General features: G+C 46.5%; 1 protein-coding gene across 2 annotated transcripts in view; it reads left to right on the top strand.

Moving 5' to 3' along the window:
- The window catches only part of slain1a (SLAIN motif family, member 1a), a 119,321-nt gene that overhangs the window by 69,488 nt on the left and 25,134 nt on the right, over positions 1 to 24,699 (top strand). Inside the window, exons 3-5 of one of the 2 annotated variants that reach the window (XM_038818959.1) lie at positions 8,532 to 8,681; positions 15,967 to 16,116; positions 20,063 to 20,395. In XM_038818959.1, the coding sequence (XP_038674887.1) occupies positions 8,532 to 8,681; positions 15,967 to 16,116; positions 20,063 to 20,395 (633 nt within the window). The remainder of the gene's footprint in view (positions 1 to 8,531; positions 8,682 to 15,966; positions 16,117 to 20,062; positions 20,396 to 24,699) is intronic. The other variant, XM_038818960.1, reaches the window with a different exon arrangement.

The raw sequence follows: 24,699 nt of genomic DNA, 5'->3' as shown, positions 1-24,699 counted from the left end.
TTCCCGCCCCTGCCACGTGACCTAGACCCAAATTGGGAGAATTCCGCCCTGCAACTCCTGTACATCAATAATTGGGATGTTGGATGAGGGGAATTGCTAGCCAAAGTTTTAGACGATCCTGAAATGGGAGGCATAGGAACAATCCTGAGAGCAGAAGGATACAAGAAAGAGACCTGACTAAGATGGTGGACCAAGGAAACGAAAAGGTAAAAGAAGAATGCCAGAAGTGGCATTCAATTCTCAATAAATGTGGCCTACTCGAGTTGGGTTTGAAAAAAAGTAAAGGAAATGGGGTGAGCAGGAACATGTGAAGGGGCAGAGAGAGTTGGTGATTCAAATCTATTCCATATTATTAGCAGGACCTCCGGCAGATGAGGCTATTTACATTTTAAAAAACGATTTTGAACAGTACGCTGAGATTTTTAGGCCTGGAATATGAATGTTGAAATGTAATGCTGAACTTGTATTAGATGTGTTGGAGATGATTAGATGCAGTTTTCAAACTAATAAATAGACAGGGCTCATCTTGAGCAAAGGAGGAACTGGAGAAATCTGTCAGCCAAGGGCCGGTTTAGCTGAGTGGGCTAGACAGCTAGTTTGTAATGCAGAACAAGGCCAGCAGCGCGGGTTTAATTCCCGTACTGGCTTACCCGAACAGGTGCCGGAATGTGGCGACTTGGGGCTTTTCACAGTAACTACATACTTGTGACAATAAAAGATTATTCTTTTAAAAAGCTGAAAGCTAAACCAAACTTTGCACAGTTTATTTATTCCTAATGATCCATTTGTAGAGTAGGTTTGCACCTACAAATGTCAATTAAGTTTCTTGAAGAATACAGTGTGGTTAAAAGTTGTATTTCTAGGATGGACAAAAACATTAAGCAATACTTGCCACACTTAATTGGGTAAAAGCCCGACCGTGCCTGGTTTAGAAATCCAGGGGGCGATGCTCCGAGCCCCGCGCCAGGCCGGAGAATTGCCGCAACTGCGCCACTACGCCCCAACGCCGGCGCGCGATTCTCCAAGCTGCAGAGAATCGGCGCAATTTACGCCGCCGCGATTGGCGCCGCCGATTCTCCGGCCCGGATGGGCCGAGCCCGATACGACAGAGTCCCGCCGGCACCGCTCACCCCTGGTCGCTGCCGGCGGGAACTCTGCGTGAAAGGTCTGGGGGGGGGGGGGGGGGGGGGGGGCGGCGTGAACTGCTCCAGCGCCATGTTCGGTCAGAATCGGTCGTCCTCGTGCTCGATTCGCGCCGTTGTGAAACGTGATGGTATTCACGACGGCGCAAACACTTGGGCTCCATTTGGGAGAATCACCCCACCCCCCCAGTGCTTTGTGTTTACTTTAGTGTTGGGATCTCATTGTCGCGATCTCCATTATATACCCATTCTGCCTCTTGAAGGTTAGTCTCAGGAGTGCTGTGATGTTAATGTGCTGAGAACAGCTGAGCCAGTTCCTTTTCGGAAGCCAGACTCTTTATGACGGGATGTCCGAAATTCCTGACAGATGCCTGTTATTTTTTTTCATGGGAAACGAGGAAGAGAGCAGTTTAGCTTGACCTTATATTCAACCCATTCATCGTAATTAATATTTATTCAGCAAAGATAGGTCAGGCCAGCTTTTTCTTTGTTATGATATCAGCCTGGGCAGTTCGCATTTTTTGGTGTCTTAAAACTCCTGGGGAGGGGATTTGCCTCCCCCTCTGCGGTGTGTTCTACAGCGGCCAGCAGCGGGATCTTCTGGGCTCGCCGTTTCCCGTTAAACCAACGGGGGAGGGGCTGCCGTCAGCGCGACAGTAAGATCCCGTCAGCACGAACGGCCAGAAATTGCAGCCCACAATGTTACAGGAGGAGCCATCCACTGAATTCAAATGCCAAAATGGCTCTGATTTACTCGGTGGGGAGACTTAACTAAAACAAAGACACATTTTACAAATGAGCACCAATTGAACCTTCAGTGTATGAGTTATTTGTCTTCCTCCTCATATTGCAGCTAGGGTTTGAGTCTAACATTTAAAGGGTGGGGTAGTTTTCCGGTCATGGTGAACATGAATGGATCAGTGCTGCCTTATCCATAATTTAGATTAATTTGCACAAGGCCATGCTTAATCACTCATTCTTTTGGGAATACAAGATGATGTGACAGATGGGCTGAGGATTGTTTTGTTTTTGGGGAATTATATTTGGTATGTCTAATCCTGAGGTAATCCCAACATATTGTAACATTGGTCCTCAGCCTGCACATTTTGTGCAAAACAAAGAAAAACGTGACCATTTATGGCCATGGGACAAATAAGCCTCAATGGGAATAAGGGGCTGGATTCTCCAAAAATGGAGCTATGTCCCCACGCCAGTCCAGAAAGTCCTGAGCCACCTGCAGGGGGCTGGCAGGGTCCGGAAAGCTTCTCGCACCTTTGGCTGCGGATATGGGACTCCGCACTTCCAGTCGGGGGTCTGCACATGCGCACGGCGGTGCCTCCCCCCCCCCCGAGATTGCGCGCGCCCGCTGGTCCGTGATGCCCGATCGCTCCCCTGGTCGTCCATGAGGACCCCCCACACCCCCGGTGATCGATCCCCCCTGCCCCCCACCAGGGTGGCCATGGGCTGAGTACGCAGCTGCTATCCGAGGTTCCCGATGGCCGATATGTGGTTAGAACCACTCCGCTGGGAACTCGGCCAATTTTATGGCCCTTACCCGCACCGCGTAGATCGTGCGTGAGCGACTCCTGAGCGATTCTCCGGGGACTGGAGAATCGCTTCAGTGGCGCCGGTCCAGATTTCCGGGTAAACAGCCACTCACCGCCTCCGTGCCGAACGCAATTTCGGCGCGGAGGCTCCGAGAATCCAGCCCGAGGAGTTTTATAACAAATGTGAGGTCATTGCAAGGTCATGCTGGGACTTTTGTAGGGGGAGGACTCCCTGTGATTTTATCTTCAGCCCACACTGGGAGCTCAGCTGTACTTCTGAGATGTAGGACAACATCTTCCGGCTCTTCACGCCAGATTACCCCCCCCCCCCCCCCCCCCCCCCCCCCCCCGCCTCCCCCATCCCCAGCCAAAGATGGGCCACCTCCCACCATCCGGGAAACACTCCGGGACGAAGACGGGGAAACCCGCTTGTCGCATTTTTATGCCAAGAATGATTTTGAGGGAACATTTTCCCTTTATTGCATTTGAACATAAAGGATCACTTAGGAAAGATTGGAGGGGAGGATCATACCCCTATCATAGATGGATGAAAATTGTGTGGAGTGCATTACTCATGTACTACCCTAGTTACCTGATTTTGCTCTGTGTGCAATGAGCGTCTAATGCTTAATACGCAGGGATTTTCTCCCCCTCCTCCCCCCCCGTGGCGGAGGTGGCTTGCTATTGGCTGTGGCAGGATCTTCAATTCTTGGAACTATCGACGGGATCCCATTGTTCCCACCCTCCCCCGTTGGGGAACTCACGCAGGCGGGGGGGGGGGGGGGGGGGGGGGGGGGGGTCAAAATCGTCAGGACTGGAAATCCCACCGGCAGTACCGGCTGGAAAAATCCCAACCGATGTCTCACCATAATGAGAGGAATATCCAAGGGTTGATGTGAATTATAAACTGCTCCTCCAGACTAGATTTTCTGGAGAGTGCGTGAATGGGAAGAAATGGCGTGAGAGGAATTGACCAGCGAAGGGCCAGGCTTGTCGTGTCAGAACAGCCTCCTCGTGTTCCTGAAAATCCAGCCTATTCTTTATAGGTCACTTGAATATTTTGGCATTTAATCTGTTGAGGATATATGAATGCACTGTCATTGAAGCCAGTCTTGAACAGGATACCCCCCTCCCTCACTGCTCTCCCCCTCTCCGTACCTTTCTTTATTAAAACAGGGTGAAAGAAGTGCAGGATTTTTCTGGGAGTTATTCTTTTCATATTAAAACGAAAGGAACTGAAAAATAATTTCTGGGAATTCCCTCCATTACCATGAACAGTAAAATCCCAGAGGATTGAAGATGATAGAAGGGCAGGTGTTAGTGTCTCGATTGAAGAAAGGATCTTTGGGAGGTATGGTGGGAGGGGGGTTACAGGAATGATTTTTTTTTAAAGAGGAAAAGCTTTGCATATTTATACTTCAGTTTATTATAAAGATAAACTTTCCAAATGGCAGAGTTGCCGGGGCTAGTGAACACATGATTGAGGGCCGTTGAGGGGCTGGTTTAGCACAGGGCTAAAGAGCTGGCTTTTAAAGCAGACCAAGGCAGGCCAGCAGCATGGTTCAATTCCCATACCAGCCTCCCTGAACAGGCGCCGGAATGTGGCGACTTGGGACTTTTCACAGTAACTTCATTTGAAGCCTACTTGTGACAATAAGCGATTTTCATTTTCATTTTTTCATTTCGTTGCGAGTTTAGATAACAAGACCCCAGGCCTACTACTCGTGATAGATCCTGCCAGTTTCTGGTTGGATGGTGCTGATGTTATAGGAGGCTCTTGTGATGGGCCAGGATTCAGAGAACCCCAAAGTGTATCATGGAGTTCCCCTGACCCCCAACTTTTAATAGATTGTGATACAGGGAGCACATGGCCTACTCTACAGGTAAGGTACAGCAGAAATGGAAAAGTATGTTTTAAAGCAAAACAATGTTTATTCTATGAACTCAAGTTAACCTTTTTAAAACATACAGTGAACATCTTATCAACTGTTAATTCAAATACAACCCCCAAAGATTACAACACTAAGTAATGATTAACCTGTACTTTTAACATCCATAAGACTTTAAAAAAACCTTCAAAACAGAAACACATCAGGTTAAAGTCACCACTGTTATGAGTTTAAATCACCAGGATCGATTTACAGTCCTTAGATTACAGAGAGAGATTCATACACCCTCTTGCTGTGACTGCAGCTATCCAGCTCTGAAAATGAAACTAAAACACACCCTGCAGCCTGCTCAAAAACGAAAGTAAAAAGCTAACAGACAGTCCAGCTCCACCCACTCTCTGACATCACTGCAGTGGTAAACATCCACTTCTTAAAGGTACTCTAACTACAGATATTTATACGCCCCATTTATAAACACCCATTTCTTAAAGGTACTCTCACATGACGCTGTTCACTACTGGTGACACCCTCGGTAAATGTTTACAAATAATATATTACTAACACGGTAAAGTGGCAGCATGGTAGCATAGTGGATAGCACAATTGCTTCACAGCTCCAGGGTCCCAGGTTCAATTCCCGGCTTAGGTCACCATCTGTGTGGAGTCTGCACAATCTCCCATGTGTGCGTGGGTTTCCTCCAGGTGCTCCAGTTTCCTCCCACAGTCCAAAGATATGCAGGTTAGGTGGATTGGCCATGATAAATTGCCCTTAGTGTTCAGAATTGCTCTTAGTGTTGGGTGGGGTTACTGGGTTATGGGGATAGGGTGGAGGTGTGGGCCTGGGTAGGGTGCTCTTTCCAAGAGCCGGTGCAGACTCGATGGGCCGAATGGCCTCCTTCTGCACTGGAAATTCTATGATATAACGCAGCTGGTCCCCTTGATTTCTTGAGAATTATGCAACAAAATATCCAGCAACGTTATATGTCCACCTGATATGGATGTTTTTGATAAATTACTGCTTGATGTTTGGATTTGGATTTATTGTCACGTGCACTGAGGTACAGTGAAAAGTATTGTTCTGCGTATACTGCAGACAGATCGTTCCATACATGAAAAACATAGGGCATATGATAGATACACAAAATAAATACGTAGACACAAACATTGGGTGAAGAATACTGAGTGTAGTGCTACTCAGTCGAGAAGATGCATGGAGAAATCAGTTCAGTCCATAAGAGGGTCATTTCGGAGTCTGGTAACACTGGGGAAATCTATTAGTGCTTGTTATCAGACTTTTGTATCTCCTGCTCAATGGAAGAAGTTGGAAGAGTGAGTAAGCCGGGTGGGAGTCGTCTTTGATTATGCTGCCCGCTTTCCCAAGGGAACGGGAGGTGTGGCCATAGTCAGTGAATGGGAGGAGGGTTTGCCTGATGGACTGGGCAGTGTTCACGACTCTCTGAAGTTTCTTGTAGTCTTGAACTGAGCAGTTGCCATACCAGGCTGTGATGCAGTCACATAGGATGCTTTCTATGGTGCATCTGTAAAACTTGGTAGGAGTCAATGTCGACGTGCTGAATTTCTTTAGTTTCCTGAGGAAGTATAGGCGCTGCTGTGCTTTCTTGGTAGTAGCGTCGACGTGGGTGGACCAGGACAGATTGTTGGTTAATTGCACACCTAGGAATTTGAAGCTGTCGACTATCTCCACATCTGCACCATTGATGCAGACAGGGGGATGTATGATACTTTGCTTCCTGAAGTCAATGGCCAGCTCCTTAGCTTTGCTGACAATGAGGGAGAGATTGTTGTCATTACACCGCTCGACTAGGTTCTCTATCTCCCTCCTGTAATCTGACTCATCGTTGTTTGAGATCCAACCCACTAAGGCCGTGTCATCAGCAAACTTATAGATAGATTTGGAGCAAAATTTTGCCATACAGTCATGTGTGTATAGGGATTATATTAGTGGGCCAAGTACAGGTATTGTGGATTATTGTGGAGGAGGTGTTGTTGTATATCCTTACTGAATGTGGTCTATGGGTCAGGAAGTCGAGGATCCAGTTGCAGAGGGAGGAGCCAAGTCCTGGGTTTTGAGTTTTGATATGAGCTTGTCTGGGATTATGGTGTTGAAGGGGGAGCTGTAGTCAATGAATAGGAGACTAATGTAGGAGTCCTTGTTATCAAGATGCTCCAGGGATGAGTGTAGGGTCAGGGAGATAGTGTCTGCTGTGGACCGGTTGTGGTGGTATGCGAACTTCAGTGGATCAGGACTTTCTGGGAGTATGGAGTTCATGTGTCGCATGACCAATTTCTCGAAGCACTTCATAATGATCGATGTCAAGGCCGCTGGAAGGTGGTCGTTGAAACATTGATTCTTCTCTGGCACCGGTATGATGGTGGCCTTCTTAAAGCAGATTGGAACCTCAGAACAGACTCGGCAGAGGCTGAAGATGTCCGCGAACATACTGTCAATTGGCCCGTGCAGGATCTGAGTGCATGGCCAGGGACTCCGTCAGGACCCTTTGCTTTCCGAGGGTTCACTTTTAAGAATGCCGATTAGACTTCGGAGGCTATGATGGTCGGTTTGGGTGTGATCAGGATGCTGGGGCAGGTGACACCAGTTTGTTAGTTTCCTGCTCAAAACAAGCAGAGAATGCATTGAGCTCATCAGGGATGGGTGTGCTGTTGCCGGAGATTCTATTTGGCTTTGCTTTGTAGCCCTTTCTGTTGTTTTAGCCTCGCCATAACCGATGAGGGTCTGTGCCATTCTGTGACTCAAGCTTCGTCTGGTATTGTGTCTTGGCATCCTGATGGCTTTGCCTGTCTTGAACGCCTCAGACCTGGCCCTCAGTAGGGAGTAAATCTCCCGGTTAAACAATGGTTTCTGGTTGGGGAATGGACGTGCTACCCTCTTGGCACGCAATCTTCTACACACTGACTGATAAAGTCTGTGACGTTGGTGGCATACTCGTTTAGCTTGGCCAATGAGTTGTTGAATATGGCCTTTGATAGCTGGGGCTGTGTGTTTCTTCTTGGATAATAAATGTCATCGCAGTACTAGAAGACCATAGGCTGCTCTCCCCTTTGAGAGCTGATTTAACCTGAGGGTCACTGCACCGGAGGTAAGGGAGAATTTGGGGCCTTCATAGATATGCTCAATATCCTCAGCCAGTCTGGGAATTAATCCATTGGTATTGTTAGAATTAGTCAAAATTGTGACTTGATTGTGGCAGGCCCAAGGAAAATGAGACAATTACTTGGATTGCAGAGGTAAATTCAACCTTCTCTCCATTTCTCTTGATTCAAAGTTTGTTCAATTCAAACGGTATAATAATTGAAACTTTGTTTTAGTATTGAATCCCAGCTTCATTCCTTTGCCAAGGCAGGGGCTCTGCAGTTCGCATTGACAACCTTAGCCAATGGAGGGGACAATTGTTCAGCTTGCCTGTCCGCTGATCAGCAAGTGTCGACTCCCACAGAAAAGATACAGGGGTTGACATTGGGTCAGGACAGGATGAGGCTTAGCTGTGGTGCCACAACTGTGGAATAGCCCATGGATAACCATTTGCAGAAGATAATAGATGGTGATTTGCCCTTCAGACTGTACCTTCAGGAGTGAAGGAGAGAATCTAAGTGATAAAAGCGTTTTACCCTCTACAGGTAGAATCATGCGGTATCGAGCCTGGAACACGGTGTTCATTGTCACATCCCCAGGTTTGAACTTGAGCATCAAGTTTTGTTGAATTGATAAACTCTTGGTACATTTCTAAAACTTCAGAGTGTCACCCTGGAGAGTTGGAAACCAGGTAGTTATAATTGGCTGTTGCTTTTGAATGTTCTGCTGCATGAAGCTACTCCACGCTGTATGTATATACTTTGTTGTATTTTTATTTATGCTAACGCTTCAAGCGGAGCTTTGTCAAATCTAATTGTGTCTTTGCTTCTTTCCCTCAAAAGCCAAACGATGGAAAAACCTCTTTTCGAATTCTTACACTTCTGGCCTTCCATGTAGCTCGTTTGCAAGATATAGTCCATATACCAATGGGTTTAGCTCTCAAAGCCTCTACAAACCCGTTACTAAACAATTACTAATCTCTGAAAGAACAGGTAGAGTATAAAACTGGAACAGCTTGAATGTTTGTTTCTCTTAATGTGAGCATTGCACACATTCTGCTACCTGCATGCACCGCTTAATATAACTCAAGGAAAACCTGGGTAATCTGTGAAAAATCTTGATTGTTTGGATTCTGATTTCTGTAACCAAAAGTGAGCATGAAGAATAATTCCTTCATTCAAGTTATTCAAGGTGAATTGAAGCACCGTGAAAAAGATATTTGGTAGGGCTGATAAAGGTTAATATCTTCTTCTTCCAGGGGAGAGTGCTCCAGGTATGCATGGGTTTTAAATGCATTAAATTGCCTTTGAATATAGTCATTGTGAATGGTGCTACTACTGTAGGCATAGCAACTAGTTTAATTACATTCCTCCCCCACTCCCCGAAGTAGAGTCTTTAAAGTGCTCCTTCTGTTATTTTTTTTTTTGGCGAGGTATTTAATCAGCAAGGGCATGTGAGAAAGTGAAACTCGGATTAATTCACGCTGAGGAATACTCGTACAACACATTTCTTCCTCTACTATTTTAAGTGAGACCTGAACCCATTTATGTTAAAAGGGTCAGAGTAGTACAGTCAGGATTTTAAGAAAAACCCCAGACTTTTATCCTTGTAGCTCAATTATGAATTGCAATCCTGGCTGCTGCCCATTCTATTTTTATGGGGGGGGGGGTGGGGGGGGGGGGGGGTGCCGGTGGTGTTGGATGGGCTTGAGTCAGTGCTGCTGCCTCTGGAAGTTGCTGAGGCGGGCAGGTTAGAAAGCACACCTCCGTTCGCTGTGATGTTAGCCCAGTTCTATGAGTGTTTAACCCTTAACCCCAAGCCCCAACTAAACATCATGCCCCCCCCCCCCATGAAATCTCCACAACTATTCACCCAGGATCCGCCATGGACAGAACGCATGAGCCCTGTAATACGGGTCTTCGAAATCCTCATACAATAAATAAATAATCATCGATTCAAACTCCACTAGAAAGACATTGCTCCTTTTAGGAATCCATAAAACTATCAATCAAGTCCATAGCCGTACAAACTCCCTTGAAAGAACTCATTCCTTTTAAGTGCCCTTAAATCTGTTGAAATAAGCAAACAGCCATCCAAAATCCTCTTCGAAATACAAAACAATCCTTTATAAGCTAAATCCATTCGTGGGGCTTGGAGATCAGCCAAGTATTCATCTGAAGGTTTCATTGCACAATGAATAAACAAACCGCCCAGAGCTTAAAATAATTGTGCCTTTGAAGTTGATTGAACAAATGCCTATCTGTTCAAAGGTTCAATAGATGGCTTTTCAATCAAAAACAGGTATCTATTCAAATATTTTAAATGGTCAGCATTTGTCTATACTTTAAATCAATTTGAAAGTCAAAGCACAGTTTAGATGATTGGTAATATGTGATTCTCAATACTGTTCAAAACAGAAGAGCACTACTTCCACTGGATAAATTACTCCAATGCATCTTTGAAATTTTTTTTTTAGAGTACCCAATTATTTTTTCCAATTAAGGGGTAATTTAGCGTGGCCAATTCACCTAACCTGCACAACTTTGGGTTGTGGGGGCAAAACCCACGTAGACATGGGGAGAAAGCACCATAGTCCCAGTGCTAACCACTGCACCGCATTCCACCGTTCCAATGCATTTTAACACTTCTACAAAGCTAATCAATAATTTGGCCTCTTACCTCTTTACAAAAGAGGAAAGTCACTGCATCATAAACATTCTTAACTTATTACACAGCATCCAATGATGACATTTGAAGTTGGCAATACCCATTAAACTTATGCGGCAAAGGTTCCCAACCTCAGATTAGGCATTTCCCCATGGCTCCCGACTTCTCTGAGGTTCCCTGAACCATGCTACTGATAAGAAAAATGGACCAGACCCCAAAATGGAGCTGGAAAGGGCAGGATTGCAGTGTGTGGACTCGCTGCCTGTACCCTTATCCTGAGGCCATACAAATTCCACATGGGAGCAAGAATCCTGGAATCGGGCCTCGCCCGCCATGTTTAACCCCCCCCCCCCCCCCCTCCCCTGTTCCAATACGTGAACAAAGGCATAGAATTTCAGTGTTTGGTGTGCTCGTGTTCTGCTAGTCCACAAATAATTTGAGACGCCAGTGCTGACTGTAATTTCTTTTTTCTTTTTTGTTAATAAATTTAGAGTACCCAATTCATTTCTTCCAATTGAGGGGCAATTTAGCATGGCCAATCCACCTAGCCTGCACATTTTTGGGTTGTGGGGGTGAAACCCACGCAGACACGGGGAGAATGTACAAACTCCACACGGACAGTGACCCAGAGCCGGGATCGAACCTAGGGCCTCGGCGCCATGAGGCAGCAAGGCTAACCCACGGCGCCACCGTGCTGCCCTTTGACTGTAATTTATACTGGATTAATAAATACCATTATCAGAACTGACAATGATATCAACTGCTTATTATTTAAAATTATTCGGAGTCTCACCAGTGTAGTTTCCTGTGAATGTTTTGTTTCCTGGCTGTGTTGAGTTTTCTAATTGAGAAACTTTGGTAAACAGCCAAACTTGACATTGCACGCCGTCACAAAAATTCAAAGAGAGTAGTGGAATAAGAGAAGGTAAATCAAAGAATCTGTGGTGAAATGACATGAAGTTTGGCTTTCAAAAACCAATCGATTTCAAGATAGCAAGAGTTGTTAGGGGTGAGGAGTTCCAGAGTTTGAAGTCCTTGGAAAGAATGGACCTGATTTCATCTGTGTTGCTCCCAGCTGCCATCTGAAGAAGGATTCAATGCAGAGAGCATTGTCCCTCTGTTTCCATTCAGTTCCTGAATTGTACCTTAACCAAATTTCCTCCATGGCTTCAGGTTGACACTTGAAGAGCCAAAGATTTTCAAATATTATTCAGAATTACCCCAATAATATTAAATGCAAATCAGGAGCAAGCTCCCCCCATGGTGTAACTGCTTCTCGAACTTCCATTTCAGTGCAAGTTATCTTCAGGGAAGCGCCAATAAAGGTCTTTGCTTTTGCGTGTTATTTTGCATTGAAAAAAATGTTTCTGCTACTTTATTATATGTTGCTGCTGTTAATTTTACATTTAGTGATGTGGGGGCCATGTTCAGTAGCCTGCTGCACTTTCCCTTCTTGCAATGTGCGTCGTTTCAATGTAAGTGAGGGGAAATAACCACAGGTCCTCCGGTTAGCATTCGTCTGTGTTTCCCCTGATCCACTAACTGTGCTTTCTCGATCACAGAAGATGAAAACCTGCTTACTTTGAATTTGCCTCTGCTCTGTTCCACCAATAAATGGAAGACCCTAGCACCTTCCTCATACTCCTGTACCGTCAGTCGTCGCACCAAGCTTGCCTTGATGGCTCCTCTACCTGCTCTTGGCACCACTAGCTCCCAGGAATGCAGACTGCAGGGGATGTGAATTCCCGTTTGGCATGTTGCTGACATACTAGCCATGGTGCAGCTGCACAAACTCATCCACAGGGATAGATTTTTTTTATCCACGAAGGCCACCAATATGCAAATAGCACGTGGCAAATTAAATTGCAAACTTGCCCCAATTGGTCAAAAACCGATAAAACACGACGATTTTCACGGACTTCATTTTAAGAATGCTGCTACCTTTTAGGCTAAGGCAGCCTCGGGTCTTTAATGCCAATTAGACATCTCCAGCAGTGCCTGATATTTTCCCTCCTCATGACAACAGATCTAGCTGGATATCCTCGACCTAATCTTTCCTGAGCACAGTGCACTTCTTGCATATGGCATATGCCTGGAATGGACAATCAGCTCTTATGGGCTGGCTTAGGAGGCAGCAAAATTCTCCTCCGAGTGAAGTTGGTCGAGGAAAGATTTATTAGAAGCACTTGAAATCATGAAATCTTTCGACAGAACAAATAATGAGAAACCCTTTCCTTTGATAGAAAGGTCAGGAAGAAGAAGACACAGATTTAAGGAGATTGACATGAGAGCCAGAGGTGGGACGAGAAGGATTTCATTTTTAAATGTAGCAATTTATTACAACTGTCTGAAAGGGTGGCGGAAGAAGATTAAATTGTAACCTTTAAAAGGAATTGGTTAAATACTTATTGGGACAAAATTACAGGATTATTGGGAAAGAGTAGGAGTGTGGTTCCTCTTTCAAAGAGATAGTACGGACATGATGAGATGAATGGCCCCCTTCTCTGCCATAAGATTCTATTGTAGGAATCTCTATTTCAGCATAATATGGATGCAGGGATGAGAAAGGAGCAAATAGGCTGTGCTTGAGCTTAGAATCATAGATTCCCTACAGTACAGGAGGCCATTCGGCCCATTGAGTCTGCACTGACCCTTTGATTGAGCTACCTATTTACACTCTTCCTTCCATCCGGCTCTGTACGGATGTAACCCCATAACCTAGCCTGCACATCCCTGGACACTAAGGGGCAATTTAACATTGCCAATCCAATGAACCTGCACATCTTTGGACTGTGGGAGGAAACCGGAGCACCTGAAAGAAACCCACACCGACACGGGGAGAGCGTGCGGACTCCACACAGACAGAGACCCAAGGCTGGAATTGAACCTGGGTCCCTGGCGCCGTGAGGCAGCAGTGCTATCCACTGTGCGCCCGTGCCGTCCCTTATGATGGGTGGGAAGAAAATACAAAGGAGTAATGACCATGTTGATATAATGAACAACAAAGATTGTGTAGGAATACTTGGGAAATAAAGGAGAACTGTACTTCACCAAAAATTCAAACCTGCAACAAATATCTGTTAATTATTATACTCCTTCATGCTGTGGCTAATTTGCTTAAAACCGCTTCAAAACCTGCCAACAGCAGTTAGATCTTGTTGATAAATCAGTCGCGAATTATGTGAATTTTGCCTGAGCCTTCAGCAGCTTGAAGAGGTAATTCAATCCAGAATGGCCAAGGCAGAAGTCTGTCGTGACAATTTGGTAGTTTAGTTCAAAAAAACTACCTCTGACGTGGTAAAATGGGGCTGTGAAGGACGAGACTGACTAAAGGTTTTCTCCTGATTTATAAGCTGGCGACATTGTTAAAGGCGATTACAGAATTTGTAAAGCATAAGCATAAATCTGCAGAAGCAGATGACCCAGTGCAGGCTGCTGTGCTGACTTCTGCACCGTGGAGCTGTATTCTACTGTGGCAATCTTCTCAATAATGACTGCGGGTCAGGAAGAAAAAAATTCTCGATGAGCTCCTTGCCAATTTTGTGAATATAGAGATCTGAGCAAAACAGAAGTTTCAATATCAACGGGAATAATTGCTCTGCTTCTCTTTTGCTGCGAACAGCCAATAATGTTAACCTTATTTTCCCTCCACACAGACCTGGGCCGGGGACCGGGATTGGGCAGGGACGTGGAATTGAAGTCAGTGGAAATTTAAATTAGATGGGATTTGGTGGGATGCATGGTGGGCAGCCAGGCCGAAAACCCAGGGTATGACAACCCTGCCAAGGTTGAAAGTTCATCCCGTGGAATTTCGCAGTACGATTACTTTGGTTTTCCTGTCACCTTGTTGCTCACATCTGCATTTTTCCCGCTTCATATTGGTTTTGGATTGAAATGTAACTTTTGCTTGGCTTCTTTGCATCAACCTCTGATGGGTCTTACAGGTTTTCATAGCTTTATTTCCTGCTCAAGCAGATAAGGCCAGCATTTACTTTCGGCAATATTGATCGCGATCATTCAACAGGCTTGAAGGGCATTTCATTGTCATTTTAACACAGGTGGTGACCCATCTATTTTACATGCGTGATGCTTTTCTCAAAGAGGGAAGGAGAATGTGAAATGAACATCTTAAATGTTTTTCAGTTAACTTTGGTTGTGGTAAAATCTAATTAATATGTATGGTTCTTTGCATGCATGAAAACTTGGTTTCAATTGTATCCTGTATGTAGACTATAAGGATGCATTTATACTATGTCTACTGGTCTAAGCTGAAAATTGTCTTATTTATACTGCTTGCTCCCAATTGCAATTCACTTGTCAGGAGCAATTTCTCCCCTGGCATGTGCAAAATGTCTCTCCTTGCACCCATATACCTTCAGAACTAGTTTTGATGCCATCCAGGCGTCATACTGGATGTGCCTTCAAACCCAAGTAATGTGAGGCTGCCATAAGGAAACAGATTGGCCCTGAGTATGGAGCTTTACACCCATCAACACCAAAGGTCGAGGAAACATCTTTAGGAGCCTTTCACTACAGTGGCAATTTTGAGAATAGATTACAGCAGAGGACTAAATTTACATTTTGGTGTTGTATTTCGGAACCCCAAAACACCCAGTAGCTCTCATTGCTTTATACTGAAACAGCTGTTATTAATAATCATGATCAAACCAGCAGTTTGTGCAGTAACATGGTGGCCATTGAGAGATGTGTAAAAGATGTTGTGGAACGGCTGATTTTTAAAAGCACCTTTCAACTTTGTTCTGTCTGAGATTGGTCCCATCATTGTGATACATGTTTGCTGTTTTGGAGTACAGTATATCTGTTGCCAATTGCATCACACCCTGAGGCTTGCGGCGATTTTAAAATTAATTGGCTTGCTCAAATGGATAGACAGGGTAGATGCAGGTAAGATGTTAACCTTGGTTGGGGTGCCTAGAACCAGAGGGCACAAGTTCATAAGAAGGGGAAAGCCGCTTAGGGCAGAGATGAGGAGAAATTTCTTTACACAGAGGGTTGTGAATCTTTGGAATTCTCCCACCCAGAGGGCTCAGTATTGAGTATGTTTAAAGCAAAGACTGATAGATTTCTGATTCACAATAACGTAAAAGGTTATGGGGAATAATGGGTGTAAAATAGGCATTGAAGTGTCCGAACAGTCATGACCTTATTGTAATGTGGGGCAGGTTCGACGGGCTGAATGGCCTACTCCTGTTCCTATACTCCCACTTGGAAAAGTGAAAATAAAAGTTCCCTCAGTGGGGTTTACTGACTGAAAAGTTAATTGTCCTTGTGAGTCTTGGGTCGGGGGCATGGAATGCACAAAGTGCTTTTCATCAATCTCCATCGTCCGCAGTACCTTAACGGAGGCCTTTCCTCAAGTGCCTCTGGAACTGGTGCTGGCTGCATCTTGTAAGCCATTCCTAATTGTCTAAATTCTGTAGCAAGTTGAGCCTGAAATTCCTGTCAGATTCCTCCTTTTCCGAGTCAATGTGCAAAAAGGGTTTGGAACCATCTATTTGTACAGTTGTGAGGCTGATTTTAGTGTTTCAGGTAGAAAGTTTAATTATCCATAAAACAGTCACACCTGTTTTTGTTTGCGTGTGCTTACAGGTTGTGCAAGTAGAAATCTTCCACTCAGCCCCCAATCATCGATTGACAGCGAACTGAGCACTTCTGAGCTGGACGATGAATCCATCTCCATGGGCTATAAGCTACAGGACCTGACAGATGTCCAGATCATGGCAAGATTGCAAGAAGAAAGTGAGTATGTTATGAGCTAAGGACAGAATGAAATGTCACCCGTAATATTGTCAAAGAATATTAGCAACTTTGGCAGGTAGGGTGGTTCAAATCATTTCCTCAGGTCGGACCTTGACCCCAGATCTAGTCATTAATGAGCGACACCCTTGGATTTACCCTGAATTACCTTTCAATAAAGCTCACCGTGGAGTATGCTAGAGAGCCCATCACCTGCGAAACACCCATGCCCAACTTGGACCTCTATCCACCACATCTGGAGTCCTCATCCCCCCCCCCCCCCCCCCCCCCCCCAGCCTGCACAACCCTCTGTCCATATTGCCCCACATGTCTTTGTTAAGCCACCAGCCTGCGGTGGCAGCATGTGTACTGCAGCACAGCCCTGTCCAGATAGAACTGATGTGTGGTGTGAGGGGGAAGGAGACCCCTGTACTCCCCAACCCCAGATGGAGTGCTGACTTGACTTGGTGACACGGGAGAGTCCATGGGTGCAGCAGCACGGTGCTGTCCATGAAGACCGGCCCAGCACGGAGATGGAGGCAGGGACTTGAGTGGCGTACAGTGTATCAGGGGCAGTCCAGCTCTGTGACAGAAACTTGTTGCACTCACCCCCGAACTCTCTGGCGAACTGAGGACCGCCCTGTGCACGCCTCTCATTAGCAATCGGGTTTGACGCTGACGGAAATTCCTGCTGGCGTGACGCAAGATTGAAAGATTGACGAGATGCCAGCAGGCAGCTGCTTTAATGAGCTTTGATGAGATGCAAATGAATGTAAGTGGCGCTTGCGCCAACTGCCAGCAGGAAGTGTGACCCGTCATTTATCTGCCATTGGGAGAATTACAACATGATTTTACACTGGCCGGTTTCTGATTTAATGGCTTCTGCCATGTTCACTGTGCCCACCACAAGCTGGTTGGCAGAATTCCACCTTAGTCTTAAACCCTCACTGGCTGAACTCTTGCTAGGTTAAGCTCTGAATTTGGCCTACTAATTGTTTACTTTTCAGGGCGTAATTCAAATTCCATTTGATAGGAAGAAAATGATCCTTTCTTCAAATACGACGGACACCTTATTGTTCCTGATTCACAAGCCAAAGATTACGAGGACTTTAAACTTCAATGAACAAATGACCGTAGACCCTGCAGTCCTCTACCGTCTCCTCTTTTTAAAAAGTATTTTTCAGGTTTTGAGCAAAAAACAAAAAGGAAGGGCAGCATGGTGGCACAGTGGGTTAGCCCTGCTGCCTCACGGCGCCGAGGTCCCGGGTTCGATCCCGGCTCTGGGTCACTGTCCGTATGGAGTTTGCACATTCTCCCCGTGCTTGCGTGGGTTTCGTCCCCACAACCCAAAGATGTGCAGGGTAGGTGGCTAAGGGGCTAAATTACCCCCTAATTGGAAAAAATGAATTGGGTACTCTAAATTTAAAAAAAAAACAAAAAGGAATTTGCCTCGTGGTGGTGATTACAGCTCAAGGTCTCACAGTGGAATCAATTAGATTAATATTTGTTCACTTTAATTTAATTAAGAGTTTGGAAATAAAACCTACTCTTAATTCAAAGCCTCAAGTCAAATAGCCTGATGATTTAATTTATTTTAGAACTAAACTCCCACTTGGGCTGTGCTGTGTACATTGTGTACTTCAGATTATTGGCTCTAAAAATTTTATCATGTAAAACTTCAACTGTATAATCAAGAGTAAACCCTTTTTCTAAAGGTGACCTTATTAAACGTAGAGTGCGCCACCATTCCAGCAGATGAATGCCTGCAGAACCAATGCTGCATCTCAGGTTGCATTTTCCCCTCCACCCCTTCTCCCGAACCGGGATCCCTTAATAGCTATTTGCTGTTTTCTCCAGTTTTGTTTCTTAAGTGCTTGGTAGACCCATTACCATGACTTATCAGATTTCTGCTTCTGATCATACTTATATTTCTGTTCCAAGTAACCCATTGGGAATTGTCCGAATAGACCATTTGCTGTAAGATCAGTTACGGGGAGACAATGGTGTAGAGGTATTGTAACTGGACTAGTAATCCAGACACCCAGGGTAATGCTCTGGGATCTCAGGTTCGAATCCCACCATGGCAGATGGTGAAATAAAACACATGGAATTAAAAGCCTAATGATGACCGTGAAACTATTGCCAATTATGGTAAAAGAAAACCCCTTCTGATTCACTGATGTCCTTCAGGGAAAGAAATCTGCCTACATGTGACTCCAGATCCACACAGTGATGTATTTAATTATTAACTACCCCCCACTGAAATGTCAAACAAAGCCATTCAGTTCAAGGGCAATTAGGGATGGGCAACAAATGCTGGCTCAGCCAGCGATGCTCGCACCCCAAGAACGAATAAAGTAAAATAAAAATTGGCTGGGAACAAAAAGTGACCATGAGCGAGATTTTAGCCTTGGTGCGTTTTCCCAGTTTGTTCACTGGAACAATGTAGCTCAGGTTGCTCACGGTCAGCCTGCAAATGATTCTTTCATAAACGCAACCTGATTCGCTGGATGGGATTTTCCAGTCCCGCCCGCTCCGAGACCAGACATTCCCGCCTGAGGTCACCGAACCTTTCAATTGTTCATCCCATCTGCAACAATTACCGGGCGGGCAGGATCGGAAAATATACCCCTTTCTTAAAAGTAGCCCAATCACAATGTCACGGCTTCGAGCATCGATTTAATCAGGCATAAAATTCAATCTGAAAATCTTAATATTTTATAACTAGGCGTTTTCAAAGTTATAAGTCATGTCCAGCAGACCTAAGTGCCTTTCATGACCTCCGTGTCCCAAAGCACTTCACAGACTTTGAGGCACTTTTGAAATGCAGCCAACTCTTGTATATTGTAAACATGGCAGCCAGTTTGTACGCAACCAAGTCCTGAGCTGCAGTGTTTGATTGAGGGGCATTTATTGCCCTGCGCATCAAGGAAAGCACCTTTGCCCTTCTTTGAAATCATGACTTGGGAGCTGAGAGGGCAGACGGGGCCACAGCTTCGTGTCTCAGCCGGAAGACGGCACCTCCCAACAGTGCAGCACTCTCCCAGTACATCCCTGGGATGTGTCAGCCTTGATGTGCTCAGGCCTCTGAAATGGCCTTTGAACCCAAAACACTCTGACCCAGAGATGAAACTGCTGTCAGCTGAGACATGGGCGACACTCCACTTGCGCTATTTATTGAATAATAAGCATTTTTATTCTTCATTCTGTGATAAACCTGTTATAATTTAATGCTACAAATTGTGGCATGTAAGTCGACCTCTGAAGCTTCACAATATCTTTTCAAAATAGGGTGGAATTGCACACTGAATATAAAATATGAGCCTCCAGGGTTAGTGTAGGTGGCTGCCATTTTGAAATGCGTGGGTGTGTCTTAGAGCTCCGCACATCTTCTCGACAACACAACCCATATCACTTGACCGATTGAATGCGCTGTCTTTAAAGATGAGTATAACTTTAAAAATGTCCTTCTGTGCTGGAAAATTGAGACTGGCTCCAAATGTGAGTATCCAGCCTAAACATGCATTTATTCACCGAAAAATGGGAAGGGGGACTTAGAGGCCAAGTACTGGCCGAAACGCGCATTTTGGTGCTGAAAAAATGGGATCATCTTATATGTGGGATCAAACTCTATACTGTGATCTGCGATAATTGTAGCGTTTTAGTCCTGCAGGATTTAGGGTGGGAATTTCCAGCCTCGCCTGACGCTGGGAACCTTCGGCCCGCCGAAAGTCAGCAGAATTCTGGCCGGGCCGCCAAATCTCCCGCGACAGGTCCTGCCATGGCTGGGCTGGAAAATCCCAACCGTAGTCTTTTATGTTCAGTTACAAATTTGGAGTATCTTCGCACACAGCAGAAAATGACTTCCAAATTAACTTTGTATGTTCCCACCCCCCCCCCCCCCCCCCCACTTCCTTCCCCACACCCCCACCGTCCCTGCGATTTCCAGGTCTGCGGCAAGATTATGCTTCCACTTCAACAACAATCTCTCAGCGCAGCTCCAGTACGTCGTTGTACTCGGCAAAGCGAGGGGCCAGCACTGACCTGGAGTACGACTGCTGCAGTCTGGAAGACGAAGAGGACTTTGACCAACTTCCTCCTCAGCCTCGTCTCACCAGATGCTCTCCACCGTTGCGAAGTATGCCGCATTCACAGACTTTTGCCAGCATTAGAGAATGCAGAAGAGGCCCCGCCCCGTCCTCCTACTTGCAGTCCAGTGGCTATCCATCCTATTACTCGCAGGGCCACACAGCTGATCCACATCAGTACCGAACAAGTACAGGTAAAACTTTTAAGATTGGCATGAACGTGCTTTTAAACCTCAACTAATATTTTCAGTTTCAGTCAAGGCGAAGATGTTTGAGCTGGAGTTTAGAAGTTCCTTTGTTATTCGGTGCCACCATCCAGCCATCCCAAATCAGGTATGGAATGAATGTGAATCTGAGTAAAACCTACCTATTCTGACCTAAACAATGGGCCAGATGTTCAGGTCTCATCTGTTGCCAGGATCATCCAGTCCTGGCAAAGATCAATGGACCTTCGGCTAAGCTGCTTCATCCTCTATAGTGGGTCCCACCATGCGGGTGGCTGGGAAATCCAAGCTAATGTATCTTTTAACCTGAACTATGACTGGTGGGCGTTCTCTCTCAATCCCATAAATGCAGACCATCAGTTATTGTTAACTTGTTAAGTACCTGGGAGGAAGACAGGATCAGGCTATTGAGTTGGATGATCAGCCATTATCATCATGATGTGTATCAGGCTCGAAGGGCTGATATCATCATGAGGTGTAGCAGGCTCGAAGGGCTGAATGGCCTCCTCCTGCACCTATTCTCTATGTTTCTATGTTTATGTTACTTCAGCAAAGAAACCACCAGAGCAAATTAAAAGATGGCGTCATTCTACTTGTAATTATGTATTATGATGTTATTATCTGGCATTATGATGTTATCTCTGGCATAAACGTCGGAATAGATTTCAGCAATGAGCACTCCCAACAGGAACTTTAAGCATCATGCCCCCAGGAGATTCTCCGGAGAACGGAGAATCGGTGCCATTGGCGCCGGTGCGGTTGACGCGGCACCAGTCGGGGGCTACTCTACGCGGTCCACCCGGCGATTCTCGGCCCAGATTGGGCCGAGCGGCCGTACAAAAAAAACCCGAGTCCCGCTGGCGCCGTTCTAACCTGGTTTTACCCGGCGGGACCTCGGCGTGAATGGATCTGGGGGCGGCCTGGTGGGGGGGGGGGGGAAGGGGGGACCGTGGGGGGGGGGCTCCTCCTTTTTTCCGCGCCGGCCCCTGTAGCCCTACGCCATGTTACGTCGGGGCCGGCACGGAGAAGGGAGCCACTGCGCATGCGCGACACTCACGCCGGTCCCACTGTGCATGTGCACATTGGCCCCGGTCCCAGTGCGCATACGCAGACCCGCGGCGCCCATCTGACGCCAGGATCGGCAGCTGGAGCAGCGTGGGTCGCTCCAGTGCCGTGCTGGCCCCCTGGAGGGGTCAGAATTGCTGCTCCTGAGGCCATGTTGACGCCGTTGGGAAACGCAATGGCGTTTACGGCGCCGTCAACACTTAGCCTTAGGATCAGAGAATCCCGCCCAGGAGCGAGATTCTCCACTGGCTGGATTCTCCGTTTTGCCGGCGGCAGGGGCTTTCCCAATGGCGCGGGACTGCCCCACAATGGCGTGGGACGGCCCCACGGCCGGCGTAATGGAGAATCCCACCGGCGTGTCCGGGCAGAAATGTGGCGCAGTGAGGTGGATAATCCAGCCGACTGACTTCCGCACTGGAATTCTGGGTATGTTGGACCATCACTTGACGTTTTGCGGCAGATTTGGTTGTTCATAAAGTCGATCTAGATAAGTATCAATGATACATTTTTCACTTGCATTCTTCAGGTCTGGACTGTTAGGGTTCCGATTAGAAAATCAATCATGTACAGACTGCAGTTTTCTAAGTTGTGGGCTGCAGTTACCATGGTCGGAATTCTCCCGCCATTCGCTGGCGGTGGGATTTTCTGGTCTGGCCAACAGCGCGCACCTGCCCATGGGTTTTCCGGTGGTGCGGGGTGGCTTCAATTGGAAATCCCTTTGACAGCGGCAGGATCAGAGCAAACCGCTATCAGCGAATGGGGCGCCACCTCCCCCGACCGGAAAACACGCGGCTGGGAAGCCGGAGAATCCAGCCCACATGTATCCCATTATTAGCTCTTCGCCAGGCTCCATCGAGGGAAGACAATTCCAGAAAGTGTACTCACAAGTATACAAGCTGAGCATTGATTGTACCCATATACCCAATACGGGAATGGGTATCGCTACGTTTAATATACTGACTGTCCCATAATGTTCAAAACATGAAACAAAAAAACTGTGCACTGGGAGGTGTTGAGGAAGCCTTCAAAGGTGATCAAAGTTATGAAGAGGGGGAGTTTACAGCAAGCATTCAGGAAATAGGGCAGAAGTTGAGCTTCCACTAAAGGAGTGAAGCCAGGTGGGGATGCACAAGAGGCCACAGTCAGAGGATCGAAGGAAGTTAGCTGAAACGTAAGGCTGGGCGTTGTTGCAAGACTATGGTGAAGAAAAGTCATGGAGTGATTGGTAAAGAAAGGTGATTGTGAGCCAGGCAGTAATTGGTTAGCAGTTGATGACCTGAGCCAAAAAGTGCTTCTGTTAACCGTTCATTTGCAAGGAAACCGAGATTTCTGTGTTTTGTCAATCAATCGTAGGAGAAATAATGAGAACAAGGCAGGCATATTATGTCACACTTCTCACGACCTTAAGATGCCCTATGGCACTTTATAGACAGTGATGCACTTTTTAAGTGTGAACATTTTTAGAATCTAGAAACACATCAGTCAGTTGGCAGACTGGAAGTGCCCACAAACTGCATTGTGACAATAAACAGATCCTGGCCCCTAACCTCCTGGATCCCCAGCGACAGATTTTGGGGGCGGAGAGGGGGGTGGGGGGGGGGGGGTATCCTAAAGATGCCCTGGTGAATCCCTCTGGGAAGCTTCCCGTTAATTGTCCAGAAGGGCTAACCTTCCCTGGACAATTGCGCTGAGCTAGGAACTATCCGACAAATCAATTTAAATTGCTAACTTTGATGATTCTTTTACACCATTAGTTACGCTGAAAGAGTTAGAAGAAATAAAAACACTTCTAACATCATCATAACTATTTTCAGCACCCAGACCAAGCCCTGCAAAGGACAGCCCCCAGATTGCTGGGACTCTCTCTCTCCCCCCATCCACACACAACAAAGCAGCCCATCCCTCAGGGCATTCCCAAACCCGCACTCCCCAACCCATACAGAACTCACCACCTCGTGAGCAACTTGACCCCCCCCAACGACCTGACCCGACCCCCACCCGCCAATCTGCCTGATTCCCCCCCCCCCCGACCACCACACCTCCACCTAGACCTAATCTCTCCCCCCCCCCCCCCCCAACCTCTATTGATGCCCAACTCGCTGCCCATGTCCAAACCCTCACCCTCCCGAATATCCCTTTCAATTACCTTAGACACTTACATTCTCCCGGGCCTGTTATGTTCAGTGGGGCAGCTAACCTCACCTGCTTTATGGCAGCTAGTGCTGTAAAAAGAGGACATGTGCTCCTTTTACGCTTCGCCGCTAGAGCCTGGGACGCGCTTCGCTATTTGAGCGTCCCCTGGCCTGAGTCAGGAAAGCCGGGTGTGGCAGGCACGTAAGAAATGAGCAGATAAATTGGTACAGAATGGCAATCTGCCGCTGATTGCCACTCCAAGGAAGTTATGGCCCAGTATGTTTTTTGGGGGGTATGTTGTTTGATGGATAACTGTCGTCCGTGACATTGGTGGATAAGTTAGAAGATTTACAGAGCAGCTCTCAGGGGAAGGATAGAAGCTTCGATGTGAATAAAGAAAAAGTGAATTTGCATTTGTAGAGCACCTTTCAGAACTTTGGGACACCCCATGATGCTTTATAAACTATTAAGTACTTTTGGGCTACAGTCACTGTTGGAGAACAGGAAGTGGGAGAGCCAATTTATATGCAGCAAGGGCTTACAAACATCACTGCTTTATGATTATGAGGTTTTATAAGGTAATTATATTTTGGACTGTCCCTCCAATTCAAAATAAAATGACTGAATGAAAAGGGACATGCGACCTGCTAGTTGTTCTGCGATAAGCCAATGTGACCTGGTGACCATGGCGACAAGGCAGCCCAAGTCAAATGTTTTTGCATCTATCGGTGGAATTCTCCCATGCTCCTGCCACCGAGTTTAATGGGTGGGTGAGGGGGAGGGGAATTTGGCGGGAGGCCCAAAAATTGGTTTTGTGCTGGTGTGAATTTCCCACGGGATTTTCTGCTGGCGCTCACCATGGCGGGTTGGGAAACCCACTGGTGGTCGACTGCAAAGTCCAACTGGATATTCCCCCCCAAGCCCGATTCTCTGCGAGACCAGCAAGAAAACACACCGGTCCAGAATACGCCTGGAGCCACATCGTGTGCAGAAGCTGGGACTCACCTGAACTATGCCCGGGGCTGTCTTCGGGATTTGGGTTGGAGGCCGCCAGAAACCCTGGACCCTGGAACCAA

This window comes from Scyliorhinus canicula, chromosome 14 (genome assembly GCF_902713615.1).
Source record: "Scyliorhinus canicula chromosome 14, sScyCan1.1, whole genome shotgun sequence".
NCBI lineage: Eukaryota > Metazoa > Chordata > Chondrichthyes > Carcharhiniformes > Scyliorhinidae > Scyliorhinus > Scyliorhinus canicula.
The sequence above is the reverse complement of the archived record's forward strand: the minus strand, read 5'-3'. Positions and strand labels throughout refer to the sequence as shown.